Consider the following 16,818-nt stretch of genomic DNA (forward strand, 5'->3'; position numbering starts at 1 on the left):
TCATGGTCAAGTCATTTTCTCCCCTTTTGAGTTAGAAAATTAAATCATCTAAGAAAGGTCTTGCAGTTATTTGCTTTTTTCACTTGTAATGCACACAAACACGCCCGTCAGGAGATTAAACTCAGCATAAATCAGGCCACGTCCTTAATCCAAAGTTTTGACATTCATTTGCTAATCTGAAGATTTTCTCAAGCAGCTGTGCTCTCTCTTTCTGAGCTTCTCACCACCTCCTCAAACTCAGTGAAGCGCTCGATGATAAAATGGGCTGGATATCTGTGTCGCCCTACTTTGAGTCGGTGCTCCATTTTTATTTTTTTTTAGCTTTTTATGTCCTGGACCTTCTGTTGTCCGTATGTTTGTTTGTATATTTCATGTCCTTCAAAACTAATTGATCTGAAAAATGTTGTAATGAAGTCCATCTGGTTTGTAGTTTCACTTTGATGGATTCAAACATGCGACATAACAACTTGAAATATTTCTTTTTAACAACACGTTCTTATGTAACCTTTTTTTAGATTCCAGCCACTCCCAGTTAATGTTCATAAGCATAACACATCTTTTTCTTATTAACCTATCTTTACCTACCTGGATCACTCACAGCAGTGTCATTAATTCTCTTATTATTCTCTGTTTTTCAGGAACAAGAAGAAAACAAAAGTGCAACTAGTTGGCCAGAATACTACATTGATCAGCTCAATTCAATGGCAGCTGTAAGTAATAACATGAACTTTATTTATGCTAGGGATATAAAAATGGTTACAAAATAGTCCTCCAAGAAGGAGCTGCCCTCTGTTGCTCTCTCTGAGCTTTTTTCTTTATCTTATTTGAGATTTTTTGTTACTTATTCTAAAAGCTCTCTGAGATAAATCTGTAATTTTGGGCTGTGCAGATAAAACCTGACATAATAACTATTTAATTCAAATATTACAGCCTTTCTGTATTCTATTCTAACAGGAACACAATGAAAAAATGTCATTAAATGGTATAATATTTATACTGTATCTTCAATTTAATCCACTAACCTGATCTTATGGATTCGTAATAAAACCAAGAAGCAGCTTTTTTGTCTTCTGGGAGTTCATTTTCCACTTCAGACTCCGATCTTTATGATGTTTAATCTTCTGCCGAACAGAGAAAGACACTCCTCGCTCTGGAGAAAGAAGACGAGGAAGAGAGGAACAAAACCATAGAGAGCTTAAAGACTGCTCTGAGGACACAACCAATGAGGTGAACACATCTCACTCTGTCTGTCTTCTTCTAACTCCTCCCTGTCCTTTACGTATAATGTCATCCTTCATCATATCTCTTTTCATTTAACCTCCTCTCACCTCGTCTGTCACTCGTTTCAGTCCCTCACAACAGTATGTAAATGAGTCCTTTAAGAATTCAGCAGCCATAAAGGTCACTGCAGTGTTGGTTTATATAAATGTATTCATATTTATTTATATTTAAAGAAACAGAATGATAATAATATTTATGTATTTCACATTAGAACTAGTTTTCCTTGTCACTAAACTGAGATGATTTCTTGTTCCTGCTCTCTTCTCAGGTTTGTGACTCGCTTCATTGACCTGGACGGCCTCACATGCATCCTAAACTTCCTGAAGAGCATGGACTACGAGACCACAGAATCACAGATCCACACGTCTCTCATCGGCTGCATCAAAGCTCTGATGAACAACTCGCAGGGCCGCGCCCATGTCCTCTCGCACTCAGAGAGCATCAACATCATCGCACAGAGCCTGGCCACGGAGAACATCAAGACCAAGGTGGCCGTGTTGGAGATCATGGGCGCTGTGTGTCTGGTGCCCGGCGGCCACAAAAAAATCCTTGAAGCCATGCTACACTACCAACGCTTCGCCTGCGAGAGGACGCGATTCCAGGTGGGTGGGAAGCAAGTCAAGTGCACAGCTTTGGTTTTAAACCTTTTGCAGACAGATAAAGTCATTTAAAAGCAACAGAGCATGAAGATATTTAACACCTGTAATGACCTGTCATCCTGCAGACTCTTATAAACGATCTGGACCGGAGTACGGGGCGATACAGAGATGAGGTCAACCTGAAAACAGCCATCATGTCCTTTATAAACGCTGTGCTGAGTCAAGGCGCCGGAGAGGTGAATCATCAAACAGTTTTTATGCTCCCTTTCACACGAGACGGTCATTATGTCCCTCGGACACTCATTGAAGAGAAAAACACTGCTTGAATCCTTTTAATTGTAATTTATTCTTTATTACTCTTTATTCTCTTTTTTATGAATATAGACAAGTTTGGAGTTCCGCATCCACCTACGATATGAGTTTCTCATGTTGGGGATCCAACCTGTGATCGATAAGCTACGTTCTCATGAAAACTCCACATTAGACAGGTGAGATGAAACAGGACAAAAAGTAGCGTCCCAATCCAAAAAAATGTTTGTTGATCAGAAGCTGAACAACAAGAATGAATCAAAGAATTAAGATTTTTTTTGTCTGATTTAAAACATTCATCTGAATTTACAAATCCATCCAAACATGTGAATGACAACAGACAATAAAGATTGTGCTATCCTAGAGATAAAGTATTTTACTTGAAGTACATAAGCATCACATTTGCAGGCTGTCTCTCTGATTCAGTCTTCTCCTCTCGTCTGCTCTCTCCAGGCATTTAGACTACTTTGAGATGCTGCGGAATGAGGATGAGCTGGCTTTGTCAAAACGTTTTGAGTCGGTAAGAAGAAAGAAGATAACTTCCTGACGTTTGAATACATTATTTTGCGACTGTAACATAATCCGCAGGAGATATTCACGGGGTCGTTGCTGTACTTCTTCTCTTCCAGGTACATATAGACACCAAAAGTGCCACCCAAGTTTTTGATCTCATCCGCAAGAAGATGAACCACACTGACGCATACCCGCACTTTATGTCTGTCCTGCATCACTGCCTCCTCATGCCACGTGAGTTCGACTATAAAGCAGATCTGCACGAAAACTGTCACACACTCTGTGAATACAGTTTAAAAGACACCCAAACACAAATATAATGAGACTCCAAACAAAGCAGTAGTATTACTCCCACAAAATTCACAGTACATCTGTACATCCCGGTTTGTGGCCAAAAAGATAAGGATGTTGACTTTGTCAGTGCAGAACTTGGATAAGCGCTTTCCCAGTCAAACAGAATACTCTGCTTACTCAAAGACTGTTGTTGACTAATGTTTCTGATTGCAGCTAGCCAGCTTTTCCCATGTCGCTTGACTTGAAAACAAAGAGCCATCAAACGGCTGCAGCAAACTCTGTCATTAATGCTCACCTTCCCCTCTAAGAGGCTTTTTAAAGAGTCAGATTACTTTCCCGAGGCATTGAGAGTTTAATTAACACTTCAGCCGCAAATACGAGTGCTACAAGTTCATAAAGTGCAAAGTTGTGATGGTACTCTTCCAACAGCAATGTATCTGTGCATCACCTTGTTAAAACTTGTAATTTTTGTGCCTCTCTTTAGCTCATCAGTCTAGTTTTGAAATATCATTTCTTTGTTTCATCATATTTAATCGGTGCAAATGACAAATAATAAACCTCAGGCTGGCAGGCTAATGGGAAACTCTCTCTTCCTCTCTCCTCAGATAAGAGGAGCGGTAACACGGTGCAGTACTGGCTGCTGTTGGATCGTATCGTCCAGCAGATGGTCTTGCAGAATGACAAAGGACACGACCCCGATGTCACACCACTGGAGAATTTTAACGTGAAGAACGTTGTCCGGATGTGAGTCCTATCACTTTCCTCAGACACATGCATGACTACATGGAGCAGATTACTCAGCCGCCAGATTGAAGAATGGAGAGCGGTGTTTGTGTTCCTGTTAGAACGCATGTGATCAAAAGTGTTGGCTCAAATATAGCTTCCTTTTTAACGTAAGAAAAACAATGACTGGTCTTGTTCATGTAGTCACTGTGGTTATTTATATGTGTCATCCTTTCTGCAGGCTGGTCAATGAAAATGAGGTCAAACAGTGGAAAGAGCAGGCGGAAAAAATGAGAAAAGGTTTGTAAGACTATGAATCAGAACTTTGATAAAAGTGGCTGCCAATTAAAACATATTTTTAGTCAACTCAATATCACGGTGACTTCCCATCACAGAGCATCACGAGTTGCAGCAGAAGTTCGAGAAGAAGGAGCGTGAATGCGATGCAAAGACTCAGGAGAAAGAGGACATGATGCAGACGCTCAACAAGATGAAAGAGAAGCTGGAAAAGGAGAGCACCGAGCACAAGAATGTCAAACAGCAAGTGGCCGAACTCACCGCCCGACTGCACGAACTCAGCACCGTACGTTCACCTTTACATAAACTGGGCCACTGAAAATAACCCTAAAACCACAACCTGATCGGATAAAAGGGGGGAAAAACTGTATAATCATCTCTGACGATGCCCTGAAGCTGAAATGCAAAAAGAGAAACCATTAAGCACGTACAGAATAAGGTTTTTACTTCTAAAATATGTTGTATGAAAGAGGATAATAAACCACTACCTAACATGAAAGGGTAACTCATAAAAAACATGTTATTGTAGAAGAGTGGTTCCCATCCCATCCCATCCCACCTTTAATTTATGACCCCTTAAACATGACCCCTTGTCACAGGTCACGGCCCTTCGTTTTTCATTCGTTCGCTTTTTTCAGATAGTTTCTCTTGTGGGAGAAGCTTGAAAAGCGTAAAGTATGTTCTGTTTTCATAATAAACAAATCAAAGGTTAGATTTAGATTTTAGATTTTTTTTTTTCAGGTTGGGAACCATTGTTTTATGAAACCTAAAATATTGAATTCTTTTAAGGTTTAAGGATTAAAGCTGGAGATATTCTATGTTTAGTCAACAGATTTCATGAAAAGACCAAAATATTGTTTTTATTCTCTCCCTGCAGAGACAGGCAGCTGTTGTTCCTGGAGGCCCTCCCCTCGCCCCCGGTCCTCCTGGTGGTCCCTTGCCTCCTCCACCCATGCCAGCTTTTGCAGGTATGGGTCCACCTCCTCCACCGCCTCCTCCAGGAGGCATGATGCCTCCCCCACCTCCTCCACCCCCTCCTCCAGGTGGACCGCCACCTCCTCCTGGACGCCCGCCCATCGGAGGTATCCCTCCTCCGCCGGGAGCACCTCTAGGACCATCCCTGAAGAGGAAGAACATTCCCCAGCCAGCCAATCCGCTCAAATCCTTCAACTGGGCCAAGTTGGCTGAGGTGAGAACAGTCGAGACTGAATATATTGATGCTTTGTGTTTTAAAATATGAGATATAAACGTCTCATTCTCCTCTGATTAGAATAAATTGGAGGGCACTGTGTGGATGGATGTGGACGAGACCAAGGTGTTCAAAATCCTGGATCTGGACGACATTGAAAAGACCTTCTCAGCCTATCAGAGACAGCAGGTACTGAGGACGATGCAGTCCATCATCTCACCATGTGGCAGTGTAGCGTCAGAGAGGGCCGAGGGGGCAGTTGAGTGGAGAGTGTTGGGGTGGGATGGGTGACTGAGGACCCAGCTGGCTTGCATTTTCTAAGAATTTCTCCTGTTGTGCAACTTTTGATTTCTCAAGCAAAGCTGGAGAAAGGGAGAGGTCAGATAATTGAACAAACAACAAGACTATAAAGGAGAAATTGGCAGATTAAAATTTTTTTAAGTTTATTAGATGCTTGAACAATCTTAAACGCCTTCTTACATTTGACTTCAATGCTGTTTTCTTTTCTTTTTTTGTGGTTTTGATCATTTTGCCATATGTGATTGAAAATGCATGAGCAAAGCTGCTCATAATCGTCTTTTTTCCCCTCTTGTGGCTTCAGTTTGCAATTAATTTAGTTACTAGTTATTCATAATCATTAGTGTTCGTTGTATCGTGGAGAATGAGCATGTCTTTCCAAAGTTCAGTTTGTTCATGCTCATGCTCAAACTCGACCTTCAGCATGTCCAAAACATAACATAAAAGTGTGTCTATTTCACACACACACACACACACACATACTGATTCATTCATACAAATCTAAAACTGGCCAGATCTCTAACGTGCACAGCATGTGAACTACAAGCACGTATTGATCGAGTCATGTCATCTCACTGCTGCTCACTTCATTACTGATGGATCATTTGAAGTGCCGAGCAAGCTTTAATTCGTTTTGTTTTTATGGGCTGCGATCACGTAACTGCTTTACTTATTCTAATGAGTGCTTACATCTTCCCTGCTTCTTGCCTGCATTTTAGGACTTCTTTATGATCAATAACAGCAAACAGGTGAGTGCACTTACAATTCAGTAGACATACAGTCGCTCCTCGTGGATTCATTCAGACTTTATGTGTTACACGTTGTGTCTAATTGTACTTTCAGCTCCCTTATCTTATTTAATGTGTTTCCAAACAGAATATACAGCCTGTCTTGTTTGCATGAACTCACGAATCTGTGCCTCTGTACTGTATTTTCTCATGTTTGGGATTGTAGGGTTATCTGTCATCTTCATTGTTGCGTGTCTGTTGGGTGACTGTATCTAAAAATTAACTCCTGCATGTTAATAAAGCCCGTCGCGCTCTGACCTCTTCATCACTCTGCTCACAGAAAGAGGCAGAGGACGACACGCTGAGCTCTAAAAAGGTCAAAGAGCTGTCAGTCATTGACGGCCGTCGAGCTCAAAACTGCAACATCCTCCTCTCGCGGTATGTTTATTATTACAGCATCATAATAATCTGTTGAAAAGAAATCCTCACAGACACATCACAGGTTATGATATATGTTGTGTCTGTGGGCTGCAGGCTGAAGCTTTCAAATGAGGAGATGAAGAGAGCTATTCTAACCATGGACGAACAGGAGGACCTTCCCAAAGACATGCTGGAGCAGGTACGTAGTTATGCGGCATGTTTACATGCACCAGATTAGTCGGCTTTCTCCAGTAAGCTGATTGAAGTCATGTCGAGAAACCAGATAAATTTTCCCCTGGACATCTCAGATTTCTCGTCCCATGTGTACAGGTAACTTTTTCTTCAGAGAGACTTCAGAAAGGGAAAGTATCAGAAGGAACGATCATACTGTAGGGACAGGCACATCATTATATATTCAAAATGGTTCGATCCAAAGTAAAATGGAGAATCAAAAGAAGAGTCAAATCGGAACGTGGAGCTTTCAAAATAAGTTAGAGGTTAGAGGAGAAACATTGATGCAGCAACAGCACTCAGAAAAATCAAATGTGCTTTCATTTAGTGACTGGACGTTTTCCATTCTCTGTGGAGTGAAGTAATGCATGTCAGTCCGCACTTCAGCGCTTTCTGTTTTTGGAGCGCTTGTAAAAAATGTGCGCTAGGTGACATAGTGTGCACTGTGTTATAAATCTGATAACAGTAGATTTTGTTGAGGAGAAAATGTCTTGTTTTTTTGCATTAAAGAGACAGTCAGACGCCGTAGCAGGTTAACAGAGATAAACAGTGTTGTTTTCCTGCCCCATCAGCTGCTGAAGTTTGTTCCAGAGAAGAGCGATGTGGATCTTTTGGAGGAGCACAAACATGAGCTGGACCGAATGGCAAAACCCGACCGCTTCCTCTATGAGATGAGCAGGTACTCGGAGCTTTTCTAATTTTAAATGAAACAGGTACAAACGTCAGCGCTGACAGCTTCAAGGTCAGTGCAGCAGTCTGCAGATCAGAGAGACAATAGCCATTGTTTCCTCTTAGTCAGGGCAGATAAATGAAATGACACATGGCTTTCTACCGAGCAGGGAACAATAGCTGTCTGTGTGAATCATCATTTCAAAATTGTGTTGGTAAATAAATAGTATGTAATGTAATAAGAGTATTTGTGTTGCAGTTTTGTAAGAACAAGAAAATAAAATAAGAGAGGAATAAGAAACGAGAGGAGCAAAGGAAACAAAACCTTTTTTTGTTTTCAGTGATTTAGTGTAGTTTGGCAGGTTTTTGTCATGTGAGTTCAGACTGGACTGGAAGACAGATGTCACTGTGGCATTCATTAGCTGCAGAGTCGGTGGTTTATAAACTAATATCAAAAATGCTGCCAAAAATAAGCTTCCTACCACAACTAAAACTTTATGTGTACCATTTAAGTAAACACACAGGCGGCTTTGCTTCATTTTGCTTAAGCGCTGTGGGCTTTTGTCTAAATGTGTGGATTTTCCTGTTTATAATTTATTATTTTTGTCTATTTTTGTCCTCCTGACATGCTTTTTCCATCTCCTGTCCAGAATAAACCATTACCAGCAGAGGCTGCAGTCTTTATACTTCAAAAAGAAGTTTGCGGAGAGGATAGCGGAGATGAAACCCAAAGTTGAAGGTGGGAAAAGTCTCATCATTTGTCATCATTTGTCATCATTTGTCATCCCCAAGAGTCGATTTTGTGGTTTTTATTTACCCTTTTACACTCATCAAGACAATGACGTGTCAGATACCGGAGTCTAAAAATAAATCCGTCTTAATGTTTTCTCGTCTCAGCTCTGACGAGGGCATCGAAGGAGATCTTACACAGCAGGAACCTGAAGCAGCTCTTGGAGGTGGTGCTGGCCTTTGGAAACTTTATGAACAAGGGTCAGAGGGGGAATGCTTACGGCTTCAAGGTGTCTTCGCTCAACAAGATCGCTGATACCAAATCCAGTATCGACAAGTAAGATTAAAAGCCGCCGACAGTAACAGAAAATACAGCATGAAATCTCTAAAAGTCACATCTGGAAAAGGGATTGTGATATAGATGAAACTCCATATGGTTATTTATCTGAACCTGCACCATAAGAGACACGTTCACTCATTGTATCTGTACGTCTCTGTGTTTGCAGAAACATCACTCTCCTGCACTACCTGATCACCATCCTGGAGAAGAAGTACCCCAAAGTCCTGATGTTCCAGGAGGACCTGAAGAGTATCTCAGAGGCAGCCAAAGTCAAGTAGGTGGACCTGCAGCTTGACTTACATCTGCTTCTCTTGTTTGTTTTGTCTTTCAAACCATCACTCTTCTTCTTTTTTTGTTTGCAGCATGACCGAGCTGGAAAAAGATATCGGCAACCTGCGCAGCGGCTTGAAAAGTGTGGAGAGCGTGAGTCACAAACATCTACGTTATGTTGTTGCTCATGCTGTTGCACTATGTTTAGAGCAGATCTAACATCGCTCTCCTTTCATTCTTTCAATTTCCATCTCCTGAATCATTTCGACCCCGTAGGAGCTGGAATTCCAGAAGAAGCGACCGCAGGAGGTGGGCGACAAGTTCGTGTCGGTGGTGAGTCAGTTCATCACCGTGGCCAGCTTCAGCTTCTCCGATGTGGAGGACTCGCTCACTGAGGCCAAAGAACTGGTAAGTCCACGGTCTGTTCGTGCAGACCGGACAGCATCACCGTCACTCCGTAGACACAAGCGCTGAAAGCTTGCATCCCATTTCCTCTCCGCGCAGCTGTTTCTACACGCCTTATTGACCCCATCAGCCACCTTTTGTAGGAAAGCTAACAGCGGGAGCGACGTGTTTCAGCTTCCTGGCACGGCACCACTGACGCTTTATTGGTCAGCCTGCTCGTTGCCATGTGTGCAGGTCGAGCGAGAAACCAGGAACAGTGGGTTTCATATTATTTACATTGTTGGACATTGTGTGCCTTGTTGGCCTTAATTGTACCTGCCAACCTGGTATATTATTATTTTTCACTTTTATTGAACTTAGTGTTAGATTTTAAGCATGGGTTGCACAAATTGGAGGATTAAAAAGGAGACAAAAAAAGAAACGAGCTCCGATTTTGCAGCCGTTTTAAGGCAAATTAGCGTTTTACTACTAGAAACCTGAGCTTACTCACCTTTCGAGGCAGCACTTTGTCACCCTGAAGTTAAATTTATGCGTCTGTCCACATTTATTGGTGCAAGACGGGAAGAGTTTTTATCCCAAGCATGTTTTTCGACCCACACTGTGTGTGTGTGCTGCTACACTGACCCTCAGCTGGTCACATGGCAACCATTAGTTTCTGTGAATCATTTACAATGTCCCCACAGTTAAATATTTGAGAGTGTTTATAGTCCTCTGTACTCGTGATTGGAGAAAAAGAGGAACATGGTGATCCTTTAAACAAATCCTTGCATCTGGTTTGTGTGTGTGTGCGAATATAATAAAATTGTTGCAGAATATCGAGATGTGAGGAAGAAAAGTTCGATTTTAGGCACTTTTGTCACAGAAATCATCCTCGTGTTGATCCCTAAAAACAAATAATTTAAATTAAAGTGCATCTTTGCTCCACCTGATGGAGGCTTGCGTGTCACGGACAGAGCTGCCGTTAACATACACATCTTAGAAGGTATATGTTCTCAGTGTGATCTCACATCTGGATGCTCTCCTTCCTAACTTACTGTGAAAAATACTTCACAAACACGTTGCCTTAATTTGGGCTCTGGCTCCAGACTCTGGCCTCGGCTATAATCAGTAGCCGGTCAGATTTGGGTTAACACAAGCTTCAAAGGCCGACTACTGGTACCCTGCTCTTATTTCAAAGAGCTGAGACCTAATGAGTCTCCTGTAAAACAGTCAAAGACGGAGTAAAACATGGTTCTACTGTGTCCTGCTGTAAATTTAATCCTTCGTGCCCCTCCCTGTGTGCCCCCTTTCTCTTTGGTCCCACAGTTCCTGAAGGCAGTAAAGCACTTCGGCGAGGATGCCAGTAAGATGCAGCCAGATGAGTTCTTTGGCATCTTTGACCAGTTCGTGCAGTCGTTTGCTGAGGCGCAGCAGGAGAACGAGAACATGCGGAAACGTAAAGAGGAAGAGGAGCGCAGGGCCAAAATGGAAGCTCAGGTTTGTGCGACCGCTTACCGCATTTAACCAAAAAGAACTGTCTGAACACAACATCAGTCCACACAAATCTTATGTGTAAAAACGAAAATTTGTGAGTCCGGTCACGAAATAGCTTTTGGACCGAGCCAGGCTATTTGTTTCAACCTGTATCCAGCCTTTATGCTAAGCCGTAGCTTCCTATTTACCTCAAATTTTAGAGAGAATTCATTTTGAATACAATATTTTGTTATTTCTGTCACCAGCTGAAGGAGCAGAGGGAGAAGGAGCGTAAGGCACGCAAAGCGAAGGCTAACGGTGAAGACGACGGCGGTGAGTTCGATGACTTGGTGTCAGCGCTGCGATCGGGCGAGGTCTTCGACAAGGACTTGTCCAAGATGAAACGCAACCGCAAACGCATCAACAGCCAAACTTCGGACTCGGGCAGAGAGCGACCGGTCACAAAGCTAAACTTCTAAGCAGCGTTGAGGTCATCATCCTTACAACCTTCCCTCATCATTAGTTTCCCTCTGGGTCGAACTGACATGCACATTCCTCTTCACCCTCCTCCATTCCCACCCAGCTCGGCTTCATCGCTGCAGAGCCACACACACACAGCACAACATGTTGTAGAGCTTTCATCCTCTTGAGATTTTCATGTTTAAACGGAGCAGAAGCCAAAAGTTGTTATTGACGACCAAATGAGATCCTGGAGGGTCGGTCTGGTCGAATGTTTTAAGAAGTCGTCGTGCGGGAGCAGAATGTTTCCTTCCAGGTGTAAGAGATGCTCACGGTTGTTTGACAGTGACCATTCTGTGCTGTTTTTGTACGTCAGAATCTATGCACAGTGTGAAATGTGCAGCTAGTGGACTCCTTCAGGGCTTGACGCCTGATCCAAACAGGAAGATGATTCCATTAAAAAAAACAAAAAACACAAGGGGCCATTTTGTACGGACTGAGGGGCTGCTCTCACACAGAAAGACTGAATCTCTTGACGTCGCCGTTCTTTTGCAGTCAGAACCATCACAGGACAGAGACTTGTTTTGACTGCAAGCGACACAGCTGAGAAGCAGAGGCCTCTTTTCTATTCATCTTTATTGACGTGCAACATTTATATATCTGATCACTGTATGTTTTATTATTATTTTTTTCCTGTTAAGAGCTGGCCTTAACTCTGTTGATTTTAATTGTTGAGTGGGTACTCTCAAAGGCCTGGGCCTAATCTGCAATTTCTCAACAAGTGTGGACACTCGCGTCATAGATTACATATATCTATATATAAGGTTGCGTGCTTGTTACACATGCACATATAAATTCATAATTACTATGCTAAATGACATTAAAAAACATACCCAATCGATGCAATACACTCGTCCCCCTCTGAAGGGAGTGCCCTCCTTTTAAGTTTTTATTGAAAAGATGAAATATGTTTCCTGTGCGCCGGATGGATTCACACCGTGAAGAAAAGAAAACTGATTTTAAACTGTGCGTGACGCACGCGTGATGTTTTTATTCACCTAGAAAACATCACGTGGACGTAAAAACCTTTGATCTTAATTTGTCCCCTCAGCTGTGTGAATCCATCCAGTGTCAAACTCCTCCATTTGACTTTTATAATTTAAATATTGCCTTCCATTGTACAATGATGTACCTGATGATAATAAATGGGAGAAAACAGTTTGAGTTTTTGTATTTAGTTAACAGGTACAGGTTAGTTAACGTGCACTTGGATTAGTTCATTTACTTTGGGTCAAAAAGTAATTTATTATCATCGGTTATATGAATAATTAGACGGAAGAATCCTCTTTGTTTGTTCAGTTTCTAACCTCAAAGATAGAAACCAGGCTTACAGCTCTATCTAGTGGTCAGTAACAGCTATTGCACAAAGGACTCTCCAGACTGTCTCATATTTATTAACCCTCCTCCTCCTTTAATCTGCAAATGTTCACACTTTAGACACTTCTCAACTCTCATGTGAATGTTGTCAGCTAATTTTAAACTGCTCTTCTTTAAAAATTCACAATAAAAACTAAGTTAATGGACAAAGAAACAATCATACTCTGTTCACTGGTTAATAGTTCAGTTATTGTTTATTGATAGTTTCAAGTTTGAAGTCATGTCACAATGTAGTGAGAAGATATTTGAGATACTTGTAATTAATTTTCTGCAGTGTGGCAAACTTTTTTGTCATTGCTAAGATGTGTTTTCATTTTTAAACCAGGTAAGTTGAATGATGATGACTGAAATTAAAACATTATTTCTTAATGTACTGCTCATGTAAATCAGGCTATAATTATCTTTTACAAAGAAAACCAACAAAAAATGTTGGTACGATCAACTTTGATACAGTTTATTATGGATCAAATCATTTTCATGGAGAGATTATATATATAGATATATATATATATATATATATATATATATATATATATATATATATATATAGATTATAATTTTCCTGATTGAATCGAGGCTCACTTCAGCAGAAAACCATGTGTCAGTTTGTCATCCGGCTCCTGCACAAAGCGCGAAACTCCGGTATAAAAAGCTCTGCCGGCAACTTCCACCACCACAGCCTTGAAGTCTCCACACTCGGTCTCCTGAACAGAAAGACAAAAGAATCAAACATATAATTGAAATAAATATATACTCAAAATATGTCAAACAGATCTTTCCCAAGCCTTACAGCATCACTAATTAAATAACGGAAGGAGGAACAAAACTTGGGTACCTCGACAGCTTTCCCTGTGAACTGTGATCCGGTGCTTCCGCTCTGAAACGTCCTGCTCTGGTTCAGCTGGATGAGACCTTTGTGATACTGGAGAGCAACTCGGGCCGTGACACCAGAACCAGTAGGGCTTCGGTCCACCTGCGAACACATAAAGGTCAGGTTAAGAGAATAATAAACCAGACAGCTTGTCTGACCTTTTTGCTTCTGGCCCAGTGAGATACCTGAGCTTCTGCGAACACACAGATATTAGCGGTGGCTTCAGAGGAATAATTATCTTTGCCGTCGGTGAGGATGGTGCCGTAGAGGAAGGCTAGATCATCACTGGTCGGGTGGTGCAACTTCACCTAGGAGAGGACATGTCAAGACAGTCAAACAGACTGTGACTGACACAAACAATGTGGCCAAAAATCACGGTGATCTTGGTGCTCTGCTCTCTGCTGTCAAGTCTAACTAACATAATCAACACATGTGGTACAACAAATAAAAATGCAAGTGTGCAGCGTGTCTTCTCGTCTTCTATTTGGTTAGTTAACTTAATATTTAATAACACTGTACATGTAAAATCCCAGCTATGGATGCTGAAATTTAGTAACAGCTACATACTCTCTATGCAGAACATCAGTTTCATGGTTTGTATTGGAGCTAAATGCTTGGTCCACATCTGCTTTTAGATTCCCATTGGAGCTAAATGCTTGGTCCACATCTGCTTTTAGATTCCCTCTGGCTTCATTACATGTCAACCAAATGTATACATCATCACTAGCTCTGATGTTTTTTTTAGTCTTTTCTGTGTGTAATGATTGAACACAGGTTACAAGAAACTGGTCAAGAGGTCCAGCTCTGTCCTGGACTGACACCACAGAGGAAGTGGGGGAGAGGAGGATGTTAACAAGGCTGACATCCATCATGAACAACTCCTCTCACCTCCTGCATGACACTGTGGAGGCCTTAAACAGCTCCTTCAGTGACAGACTGCTACTCCCACCATGTAAGAAGGAAGTCTACCACAGGTCCTTCATTCCAACAGCTGTCAGACTCTTCAACACCAGCATGACTTCATGACTTTTCTACCTGAGACTTTACAGCGTTGGTCACCGCTGTGGCTGCGTCCACCAGATCTCGAGTCCTGGACTTGGTCACATCAAGGCCAAACCTCTGGGCGTTTACAAAGGCGTAGAAGGCTCCTCCATAGCTGATGTCGAGTGTTACCTCACCAAAACCTTCCACTGTCACCGTCACATCTGCAGAAAAGTCATGTAGTCAGTCCTGCAGGATATAAAGAAAAACACCTGAGAACAGTTTTGAGTGTCCTACCTGTGGCAAATGCAAACGCTGGCACGCTGAGGAACCTCACTCCTCCTGTTTTACCACCAGAGTACTCAACAAAAGCCTTCACCAGACCGCAGGGACAGTGTATGTTCACCTGGGTCTCTGGTGACTGTGGCTCTTTCACCAGTTTGTAGTCTACGGCGAAGCGTCCCAGTGCGATGACAGCGTGTCCACACATGGTGCTGTACCCTTCGTTGTGCATGAACAGCACACCCAGGTCAGCCTCAGGCAACTCGCTGTCCACGATCAGGGCTCCGTACATGTCGTAGTGTCCCCGCGGCTCGTACATCAGCACCCTCCTGAGGTGGTCCAGATGTTCCCGAACGTAACGCCGTTTGGACAGCACACTGTCACCTTTGACCTCTGGGTAGCCGCTGAGGATGACCCGTAAAGGCTCTCCACCTGTGTGCATGTCGACCACCGAGAGCTCGACTCCCTCGTGAGGTGGAAGCTGCATCTCCATCTCAGTGCTGATTTAAAACACACAAGACATATTTGAACAGACACTTCAACAGAAAGCATGTTTAACTCTAACATCATTTTGGCTTATGATCGTAGAAGTTTGTAGATCTCTTCTAGAGTTTTCAGATTTAGGACTCTGCATTCAGTTGCCAGTTTATCGGATACACCAGTCTAAAACTTGTGCAGTCTAATGCAACGGCCTGTCTATAAATCTGTTAGGAACCAGACCAAAACTGCTGTGCCAAATTTCCATTTGGTTGTGACAAGAGCTGGCTCCATTTATCATTACTATATTAGTATCTAATAAATAAACTGGGTTTCAATATCAAAACGGTATCATTTAATGATATCTCACTGCCAAATATGTGCACTATTCTTTTAAACAAAAACCTTTTTCAACTAAACAAAATCTGTTTAAGCATGTTAATGTAGGGAAGTCAATAAATAATAAATAAAAACAGTGTGTGTTCAATTAAATGAGCACAAATCAATTAACACATAGTAAATAAGGGTTTTGGGGGGTCTGGGAAAGTTTCCCAGGTGATAATCCAACCAATGAAATGATGAGATATGACACATCAGACTTATTATTGAACCATTAATCATGCAGTAAAGTTTTATTTTGAAAGTTTTGTGGGTTTTTGTGGAAGTGAATGAGAAACAGAGCGAACATATAAAAGAAATGGCATGTGACCAAACTCTGCAGGAAAAATGCTGCAAAACAGCAGCGTGCATGAGATTAACTCTGGAGAGGATTGAGTTTTTACCTTCTGCTCAGTTTCTCTGGACTCAAACTTTCTGCAGCCTTCAGGTCTCTCCTGTGTCTGTGTGCGTGTTTCAGTTTGCAAAGACACCAGCAGAGACATCAGCAGCGCCTCCTGCTGTCCTGGAGGGCTGACATTTATTTGACTCTTTAACACTGAGTCCAGTTTGTGCAGTGCACACCATTTGCAGGCGTTTAAACTTCAAGAAGTGTGATTAAGTTTTACTATTTTCCATATCAGAACTGAAAACAAACAAAGATGTTGTTTAGTCTGCAGTTTGTTCTCATTTCTTTTTCCTAATTATTAAACTAGTATTGTGTAACTTTTCAATCATAAAATAAAAACTGATTTAAAATCATTTTGAACTTACACTGATGTGTAATCAGGTGAATGGCGTCTTTCGTACATCTCTTTCTGCACCATGTAACATTGGGCTGTACAATCACCTGCGAGTATGATAGTATGTGTATCGCTTTACGACACTAAGTCACACACCACCAAGTATTTCACTGATTTTGGTGAAACTGGATCATATTTTGTGGGGGAAATGTTTTCTGGTTTTCCTTCTGATGTCAACTCTCTGTGATTTACTGGATGGACAGTGAACTGCTGCCGACTGTAGCTGCTGTTAGCTAATGTTATGCTCAGTTTGTTAGCAAGGACTGTGAGCTCATAGTACCAAGGGGGTGTTAGTATTTGCACCATGGGCTTTTTGGACCACTGGGATCAGGAGGTTTTTAGACCTGGGGTGTGGGGGAAATGTTGACGGGTAACAGAGCCGATGTC

At 41.9% G+C, this 16,818-nt stretch overlaps 2 protein-coding genes across 5 annotated transcripts in view; one reads left to right on the forward strand and one right to left on the reverse strand.

Annotated features, from left to right (window-relative positions):
• The window catches only part of daam1b (dishevelled associated activator of morphogenesis 1b), a 43,554-nt gene extending 31,130 nt beyond the window's left edge, over window positions 1–12,424 (forward strand). For 2 of the 4 annotated variants that reach the window (XM_010745362.3, XM_010745364.3), the window contains exons 4-26: window positions 639–710; window positions 1,133–1,227; window positions 1,550–1,883; window positions 2,006–2,116; window positions 2,265–2,368; window positions 2,643–2,709; window positions 2,819–2,936; window positions 3,602–3,740; window positions 3,961–4,019; window positions 4,115–4,302; window positions 4,894–5,205; window positions 5,287–5,394; window positions 6,222–6,251; window positions 6,571–6,668; window positions 6,765–6,849; window positions 7,454–7,560; window positions 8,201–8,289; window positions 8,448–8,616; window positions 8,786–8,893; window positions 8,982–9,042; window positions 9,166–9,297; window positions 10,600–10,770; window positions 11,013–11,225. In XM_010745362.3, the coding sequence (XP_010743664.1) occupies window positions 639–710; window positions 1,133–1,227; window positions 1,550–1,883; window positions 2,006–2,116; window positions 2,265–2,368; window positions 2,643–2,709; window positions 2,819–2,936; window positions 3,602–3,740; window positions 3,961–4,019; window positions 4,115–4,302; window positions 4,894–5,205; window positions 5,287–5,394; window positions 6,222–6,251; window positions 6,571–6,668; window positions 6,765–6,849; window positions 7,454–7,560; window positions 8,201–8,289; window positions 8,448–8,616; window positions 8,786–8,893; window positions 8,982–9,042; window positions 9,166–9,297; window positions 10,600–10,770; window positions 11,013–11,225 (2,970 nt within the window). Of the gene's footprint in view, window positions 1–638; window positions 711–1,132; window positions 1,228–1,549; window positions 1,884–2,005; window positions 2,117–2,264; window positions 2,369–2,642; window positions 2,710–2,818; window positions 2,937–3,601; window positions 3,741–3,960; window positions 4,020–4,114; window positions 4,303–4,893; window positions 5,206–5,286; window positions 5,395–6,221; window positions 6,252–6,570; window positions 6,669–6,764; window positions 6,850–7,453; window positions 7,561–8,200; window positions 8,290–8,447; window positions 8,617–8,785; window positions 8,894–8,981; window positions 9,043–9,165; window positions 9,298–10,599; window positions 10,771–11,012 lie in introns of all 4 variants that reach the window. The other 2 variants (XM_027284107.1, XM_027284108.1) reach the window with 2 other exon arrangements.
• A 760-nt stretch (window positions 12,425–13,184) lies between these two features.
• l3hypdh (trans-L-3-hydroxyproline dehydratase) lies at window positions 13,185–16,119 on the reverse strand. Its single transcript, XM_019270616.2, has 6 exons — window positions 16,036–16,119; window positions 14,792–15,276; window positions 14,549–14,718; window positions 13,699–13,821; window positions 13,478–13,615; window positions 13,185–13,346 (listed from the first exon to the last, which is right to left on the reverse strand). The coding sequence occupies exons 2-6, from the start codon at window positions 15,267–15,269 to the stop codon at window positions 13,221–13,223; spliced, it is 1,035 nt and encodes a 344-aa protein (XP_019126161.2). The 5' UTR covers window positions 15,270–15,276; window positions 16,036–16,119; the 3' UTR covers window positions 13,185–13,220.
• Window positions 16,120–16,818: the final 699 nt, after the last annotated feature.

This window comes from Larimichthys crocea, chromosome XI (genome assembly GCF_000972845.2).
Source record: "Larimichthys crocea isolate SSNF chromosome XI, L_crocea_2.0, whole genome shotgun sequence".
Taxonomy (NCBI): Eukaryota; Metazoa; Chordata; class Actinopteri; family Sciaenidae; genus Larimichthys; species Larimichthys crocea.

Coding starts and splice junctions, on each gene's coding strand:
- l3hypdh (XM_019270616.2), bottom strand. CDS start 15,269: ATGGAGATGCAGCTTCCACCTCACGAGGGAGTCGAGCTCTCGGTGGTC. Junction 14,719..14,791: donor AGCGTTTGCATTTGCCACAG/GTAGGACACTCA, acceptor ACTTTTCTGCAG/ATGTGACGGTGACAGTGGAA. Junction 13,616..13,698: donor GTGTGTTCGCAGAAGCTCAG/GTATCTCACTGG, acceptor ATGTGTTCGCAG/GTGGACCGAAGCCCTACTGG.